This window comes from Hylaeus volcanicus, chromosome 9, assembly GCF_026283585.1.
Source record: "Hylaeus volcanicus isolate JK05 chromosome 9, UHH_iyHylVolc1.0_haploid, whole genome shotgun sequence".
Taxonomy (NCBI): domain Eukaryota; kingdom Metazoa; phylum Arthropoda; class Insecta; order Hymenoptera; family Colletidae; genus Hylaeus; species Hylaeus volcanicus.
The window spans coordinates 3,117,388-3,124,415 of record NC_071984.1 but is presented as its reverse complement, the minus strand read 5'-3'; the positions used below and the strand labels follow the sequence as shown (position 1 = coordinate 3,124,415).

Here is a 7,028-nt window from a genome sequence, read left to right as displayed (position 1 = left end):
TCAGCGTTCCATGGAAAGTATTTTTCCAGTCCTTCTGGATAATTAAATAATACACACAGAGGGAAGAAACTATTTTTTCATCGTGTTATTTTAGGAAGACCCAGAAATATGCACATTTTCTGCAGCTTTAGGATTAAAATGAAATGTTAGATTTGAATTAGTGTTATTGTTCTAGAAAATACGCTATCCTGAGGGGTAAGTTTTGTCGTGCAATCATTGTGTGGTCACTGAAGCGAGCAAGGGTACCATTTAACGCGGTAGTAGTTTAGGGGGTTTCGTCCTCTCCTATCCGAGGCAGGGAATTAATTGCATGGGTGTGTAACACTTCGTGACATCGCCATGAGCAGGTGAAAAAAATAATTCTCGTTAAAGGGTGCAGGCCTGTCGACATTTTCTAGTCGCTAGATAAATGGCAGAAACTTTTTAATCGTTTGTCATGATGTAAATGATGAGACATGTCCTTAGACATTGCACATGCTATTATGTATATACCCTTTTAATAATTATATTACTTATGGGACTGTTCCATGATATTGAAATACTTCTAGATTATTATTTGTTGTACTTGAGATTACAATAAATTTGTAACATTGCAATTATTTAACTTTTGCATGCTTTTAAATAAATGTATTCGAAGTATGACAAATACTTTACAGTTTATTTGAGACTAAAACGGGGAATAAGGATACATTTAGTCAACCCTAATCAATAATCAACGCATTTCCTACAGGATAGAGGTATTAAACTGTTCTGTCGGAAAATAGTTATTAGTTTTATAAACATTTCAACTTTTATTCAGTTACTCTATTACCAATATTAATTAATTTGATATAAATATATATATATATATATACAGTCAGTCACATAAGTATTGTACCCTCTACTTGAAGAAATTTGTCTAAATTAAGTAATACATTTGATGTTTCCAAATAAATCTTTCATTATAAATATTTACATGAATAAACTTTACACGTGAATATATTTACAATGAAGAATTTATTTGGAAACATCAAACTTATCATCCAATTTAGACAAAAAACGGACATTATGTACGTGTCTGACACAAGATCATGTTTATTAACAGTGTGAAATTTAACGATGTGTTTTTAGAGAGCATTTTCCCTATTACAAAAACAACGATGATCGTTGGAAAAATTCCGTGCGGCACAACCTTTCGATAAATCCTCACTTTCGAAAGGGATCGAAAGCACCCCACGGAGCTGGACACTTGTGGGCCATTGCAAATCGCTCCGGAGACATCAGACCTCGACAGATTATCAACACCTCTATTGGTAACTCGTCTATGAAACAAATCGTCAAGAACAGTCTGGAAACTGAGAATCCTCCAAAAAATATCAGGTATTGTAATATAAATTATCTTTCAAAGTCTGGTTTCAAAGTCTCCGAATGAATTTAATTCGTAAGCTCTTGTTGTTTCTCCCCCAGTCAAATGAATTTTATAGACGAAGTGGAAGCAGCGACTGCTAGTATTACTCAACAGTCATCAGAAGAAGAGACAGAGAACATTGTGAATTCTGTAACATTGGAACATTGCGCTGAACAAATACTCAGTGGTATCAAAAAGGAAGTGGAGGTACAGTATCTGGTTCCAATGATGATGTCCAACAGTGAACATAACAGCGAACAGGCCCAGGAAATCCATTATCCTGTGAAAGAGAGTGGTAAGACGATTACTTGATCATTCGATACTTATTATTTGACTGCGAGTAGGGAAATGTTAAGCTACACTCCTTGCGATGCAATATTTAGATGAGAACATTTCCTACGCAATAAGTAAATCAACATTCAATTTCTGCCGTAGACTTCCTCAATCCAGTATCTAAAGAGGTAGTGGCAGAGGAGTGCGGACTCATAAGCGAAGGTTATCTAGTCACAGACATAAATCCAACTGCGTTGGGCCTAAACATGGTCGAACCAGAGATAATTACACCGGAGAACCTCTTCGGCGAGGAATTAAACTTCCAGTTCTACGAATTGTCATCTCCGTCGCAGATCCAGTCTGCCTGACACACAGAGAGGAACAAGTTACGTTTGATCGTCATCGATCGAACATACGTTCAAAACATTCAGAATTGCGATCAAGTCGAAAACACTGGTGATCGCGGTGTTCACAGTGCCACTGAAGAAAGCGAGTTTCAGGACGTTCTCGTCGATCGAAAACCATCTGTAATGCTTCAAGATGTTACAGAAAATTGCAACACATCCTCCATGGTGGAGAGCTGATTCCTTTCGGATGGCATAACGCAAGATTTCTATGGGGGCTACCTGGCTGTCGTAAACTGGTTTCATCCGAGTTCCCTATGGAACTTCAACGAAAGAGTTTAAACAGAACAGAGCATGCTATTGTCCGAATTGTGCCTGGATATGTATCGTATAGTCATTTAATACTACATATTAGTATAGTTTCTTCTAGCTCTTGCAGAGTGACATGTAACGTTTTTTTGTATTAGTAAAAGAAAATATAACATTTACTATGACGTGTAAATATTGTTCTTCCATTTGAGACTTTTCTTCGCACAGAAGTTTTACCCTGGAAATTTGTATGCATCGAAACACTGATTAATATAGAAAGAGCTTCTGTCTAATGCTACGTTTATTAAATATATAGAAATGATATTTAAATACATTTGATTAAAGTTTCTACTTTTTAGGTTCTTCTTCGACGTCTGGCGCTCCTTCCTTGCTCACCACAGGTTTCTCTAGCTCCACCTGGGCCAATTCTATCTGCTTCATGAGTTGTCGCTGTTTCTTAGCTTCTTTTCGTTTCTTCTTGTCCTCTTTCTCCAGTTTCTCCATCATCTCCTTGATTTTATCATTGGTTATGTGGCCTGTGAGGCCTAATCGTTGTCTAATTTCTCGTATTCGACGTTCCTTCTGGAACTGCGCTTGCTCTGCTTCCGCTTTCTTCCTAGCGACCCTTGTCTCCATCTCCTGTATCATTTCATTCATCTTTGCCATTTTAGCATCGATCTCCTTTTCCCTGTAAATATATATATAAATGATGTATTGCAAATCAATCTCTATGATTTTTCAGGCAGTTTCAAAATAATATAAGTTACACGGTTCGATATACCTAGCTATTATGGCTTCTTCCTCCAGCCTGTGTTTCTCTCTAATATTGTGCCACCTCTCCTCGAGGCTCAATGGATAAGCGACTCTTTCATACTCCTTGAGATCATCTAATTCCTCTCGAGTAGGCCAAGCAATTCCTGCAGAAACATCTAGCTCCTTCATGCCGTACCTACCTAGCATTCGTCTTTTGTATCTTAATGTATCGTGATACCATTGCGTGAACTCTATGCGAGGCTTCTCATTGCGCAATATATTTCTATGAATAGGATTGAGTCTGGATTTGTCTCTTATCTCTATCGGTACAGTCTTTTCTTCCTCCAGAAATACTGGTACCTCTTCGGCAGACTCGATAATGTTGTCCGTCTTAGAGGCAAAGTATCTTCTACTACTTTGAAGCCGTATCGATAGTCGTAGGTTACCAAATAACTTTGTCAGAGACATTTTAGTATATTCTTTGTTTATATTCCCTGTGAAAGAAAAGTAGTATTAATGCAATGGAAATAAAGTAGTAGTATTAGTAACAATGTATTAGGTGTTCTTAATTGATGTGTAATATGTTTACTTGATTTATTAGAGTTATTCATTTGATAAATTGTGTGTAGGCAAGGTTAGGTTCACTTGTAAGGTTTTATTGGAAGAGTGAAGATACATTCAATCAAAATTTTGGTTAAATGATTCTTTATGTAAGTTTTGTAATAGAAAATGTCATTTGAAGTGAGATTTGAGTTACCTGGTGTACATAAATGGACATATATAAATGTTTTTAATGTTTGGTTTGCCCAGTTACACTAACACCAACTAACACACACCAAGTCACAGCTGCTCTGTACAATCCATGTGATCCATCTTGATGCTTTGCGTTTATCAATAGCAACCAGTGTTTATTTATTTGAAGAATAAACGATAAATCAAGAAAAATGGGTCGCCTAGCAGAGGTATGTGCTAGCATAAAAGTATTTTTTAAGAAGTGCTGCATAAATTGTAAAAGTTATTTTTCCAAAAACAATTGATAATAATTAGTCCCATTAAACTTATTTTACAGGTAGCTGGGGAGCAGTCATCTGACCAAAACAAAACCTTTGTGTTCATGGGTGAAGGTTATACCTTGGGAAATTCCTTGGTATCTGTTATCTCGCAAAAGTATGATTAAGATATATTATTAACATTAAAGTCATATTAATTTCCTAATCTGAACCTTCATGTAATTTTCAACAGCCCCGATGTGGAGTTCTGTGCCTGCTTCATCAATCACCCATCGGAGGGAAACATTTACTTAAGAATACAAGCGAAGAAAGGAAAAGCAGTAGATATATTGCGAAAGGGATTGCAAGACTTTGAAATGATTTGCGATCACAGTCTGGAGACTTTCAATAACGCTTACAATAGGTTCAAGAACTCCAATGACGCTTCTGTAGACAGTACATGATTGTATTATCCGATCTTTTATTATATAATAATAATAATACTAAAGATAAAATGTGTTCTTTCGTTACTCTGTATCAAATAACAAATATCGATATCTAAAAATTCAATGACATGTTAATATCCCACCATAGAATCTTACACATTACAAATAACGAATGATTCGCAATCATTCTTCAACCATTAGAACTCTCTATTGACTGATATTTAAATGGGAACCGCAGAAATAAGCATTCAAAACATGGTCAGAGGAAGAAAACAAGTACAGTCAAATATTCTGCATGAAGGTTTATTGTTTAAGCAGTCTCGGCAGGTCTCTGTCCTCCCATGACTCTGTGGTTCTTAGAAAGGTAGTCCGCGAACTCTTGGTAAGGTGCCTTTCGCAGTGCTTGGTCGTGCCAAAGGTCTGGTGTCAAGTATGCGTAAGTCTTGGCGATGGCTGCGTAGGTTGCTTTGGCGAAGTTACCCAGAGTACACGTAGATCCCCTTGCAGATGTGTAGCAGTCCTCGATACCAGCCATCTGCAGTAGTTTCTTGGGCACGGGTGCGGAGACTATGCCTGTGCCTCTCGGTGCAGGAATCAAACGCACCTGGACCGACCCACATTTGCCAGTTACTTTGCAGGGCACTGTGTGGGGATCACCGATTTTATTTCCCCAGTACCCACGACGCACGGGTACGACCGAAAGTTTCGCCAGGATGATTGCACCTCGGATAGCAGTGGCTACTTCCTTGGAACACTTAACACCAAGACCTATGTGACCCTTGTAGTCACCGATCGCTACGAAAGCCTGAAAAATGCAGAAGGAAATCATTAACGAATATATTACTGTATAATGCATCGTACTGTTATTCTTTCAAGCTTCCAGTAAGTTTACCTTGAAGCGTGTACGCTGACCGGCCCTGGTCTGTTTCTGTACAGGCATGATCTTCAAGACTTCGTCTTTCAGTTCAGCTCCAAGAAATTTGTCGATGATTTCGTATTCTTTAATGGGCAGAGAGAAAAGGTAGATGTGCTCCAAGGATTCGATCTTCCCATCCCTGACCAAACGGCCAAGTTTGGTAACCGGAATCCATTCCTTGCTGTCTTCTTTGCCACGACCACGTCCACGGCCCCTTCCTCTGCCACCACGACCTCTGCCTCTTGGCCCACCGCGATCACCACCTCCACGGGAACCAAACCCTCCTCGGAATCCTCCACGCGTGGCTGGAGCAGCGTCCGCCATTCTGCGACATTAACGAATACTAACTTGCATACTTTGACTCTCACTCACAGTTTTATGTTGGATGTTAACGGAGCCAAGGGTTGGACTTGGACAATTGCGGCGCAGTTCTAAGTTGTTTGGCTAATGTTTGCCTTTGTAAATACAATTTAGATGATTTTAGGGTAAACGTTACAACGAAAGGTTGAACTCTGACTTTGTACTCTAATATAGAAGCATTAAATAAATGATATTGGTCGATGGAGTAATGGTTTGATAGAGTTTAACCCTTTCGGTGCTGAACCTTGGCCAAAGCACTCCATGTGGAGTACCGCACACCTAACTATTTTATTAAAAATGTTAAAATATAAAAGATGGCTTAGGAGATGAATAAATTTGGATATTTCAAGTTATATGGGACAATAAAATATGGAACAGCACTAAAAGGGTTAAAAAAAAATGGTAACTTTCACAAGAATTAGTTTACTTTTGATCGTTCAGATTGATACGTATAAACATTAGTTTCTAGTTTACAAATTTGGATTCATTAATTAATAAATGAGTCCAGTTTCAAATATTTGTAGAATATGTAACAAATAAATGACAATTAAATACCGAATTTGTCAGTGTTTGTGCTCTAAAGCATGAATGGTAAACAATAATTTATGAAAAGACAACCTAACCTCAAAACACGTGGCACTATGAATTGCAGTATTTATTATCGTAATGTAATCAAAAAATTTGTTGTTTATTGTATTTTCGAGGTTATGGGATCATTTATGTTAATAAAAATAGGAAAGAAGCGTGTCAACGTAAGATTTACATTAAAAAATTGTAAAATAACTCTTAGCTTACTTACGTTCCTTCTTTCTTCTAAGTACGGTAACGGAAGAAAGACCAATAACGCTTCGAGATATCGAATAGACGAGTTCGAATCGATATTTCTCGATCGAACGTTTCCTGTGTTTGAATTTCAAATTTCACCCGCGAATATTTAAATACTTTCCACAATTATCATTAAATCAATGTATTGGATCATTTACAATGTTGTAATACAATTTTTGTTTATAATTTACTATTAAATATACCATTCTATTATATATATATAGGTTGTAATACAATTTTTGTATATAGTTTACTATTAAATATACCATTCTATTATATATATATAGGTTGTAATACAATTTTTGTTTATAATTTACTATTAAATAAACCATTCTATTATATATATATAGGTTGTAATACAATTTTTGTTTATAGTTTGCTATTAAATAAACCATTCTATTATATATATATATATAGGTTGTAATA

General features: G+C 36.7%; 4 protein-coding genes across 5 annotated transcripts in view; 2 read left to right on the top strand and 2 right to left on the bottom strand.

Moving 5' to 3' along the window:
* The window catches only part of LOC128881833 (uncharacterized), a 5,420-nt gene extending 2,977 nt beyond the window's left edge, over positions 1-2,443 (top strand). For both annotated transcript variants that reach the window (XM_054133201.1, XM_054133200.1), the window contains 3 exons: positions 1,111-1,359; positions 1,447-1,682; positions 1,823-2,443. In XM_054133201.1, coding sequence (XP_053989176.1) covers positions 1,111-1,359; positions 1,447-1,682; positions 1,823-2,028 — 691 coding nt within the window. In that variant the 3' untranslated portion in view covers positions 2,029-2,443. The remainder of the gene's footprint in view (positions 1-1,110; positions 1,360-1,446; positions 1,683-1,822) is intronic.
* Positions 2,444-2,596: 153 nt separating this feature from the next.
* LOC128881841 (uncharacterized) lies at positions 2,597-3,982 on the bottom strand. Its single transcript, XM_054133211.1, has 3 exons — positions 3,824-3,982; positions 3,095-3,560; positions 2,597-3,001 (listed from the first exon to the last, which is right to left on the bottom strand). Exons 2-3 carry the CDS (start codon positions 3,532-3,534, stop codon positions 2,662-2,664), a joined length of 780 nt encoding a protein of 259 aa, XP_053989186.1. The 5' UTR covers positions 3,535-3,560; positions 3,824-3,982; the 3' UTR covers positions 2,597-2,661.
* On the top strand, positions 3,567-4,635 carry LOC128881843 (probable DNA-directed RNA polymerases I and III subunit RPAC2). Its single transcript, XM_054133213.1, has 4 exons — positions 3,567-3,776; positions 3,877-4,028; positions 4,136-4,233; positions 4,309-4,635. The coding sequence occupies exons 2-4, from the start codon at positions 4,011-4,013 to the stop codon at positions 4,517-4,519; spliced, it is 327 nt and encodes a 108-aa protein (XP_053989188.1). The 5' UTR covers positions 3,567-3,776; positions 3,877-4,010; the 3' UTR covers positions 4,520-4,635.
* Positions 4,636-4,788: 153 nt separating this feature from the next.
* LOC128881839 (40S ribosomal protein S2) lies at positions 4,789-6,621 on the bottom strand. Its single transcript, XM_054133208.1, has 3 exons — positions 6,577-6,621; positions 5,394-5,742; positions 4,789-5,306 (listed from the first exon to the last, which is right to left on the bottom strand). The coding sequence occupies exons 2-3, from the start codon at positions 5,739-5,741 to the stop codon at positions 4,812-4,814; spliced, it is 843 nt and encodes a 280-aa protein (XP_053989183.1). The 5' UTR covers position 5,742; positions 6,577-6,621; the 3' UTR covers positions 4,789-4,811.
* Positions 6,622-7,028: the final 407 nt, after the last annotated feature.

Bases quoted from the DNA above. Each gene is read 5' to 3' on its own strand.
- LOC128881841 (XM_054133211.1), bottom strand. From the start codon at position 3,534: ATGTCTCTGACAAAGTTATTTGGTAACCTACGACTATCGATACGGCTT. The intron at 3,002-3,094 runs GTATATCGAACC...ATATATTTACAG, and splicing joins GAAGAAGCCATAATAGCTAG to GGAAAAGGAGATCGATGCTA.
- LOC128881843 (XM_054133213.1), top strand. The intron at 4,234-4,308 runs GTATGATTAAGA...AATTTTCAACAG, and splicing joins GTATCTGTTATCTCGCAAAA to CCCCGATGTGGAGTTCTGTG.
- LOC128881839 (XM_054133208.1), bottom strand. From the start codon at position 5,741: ATGGCGGACGCTGCTCCAGCCACGCGTGGAGGATTCCGAGGAGGGTTT. The intron at 5,307-5,393 runs GTAAACTTACTG...TGCATTTTTCAG, and splicing joins GTCAGCGTACACGCTTCAAG to GCTTTCGTAGCGATCGGTGA.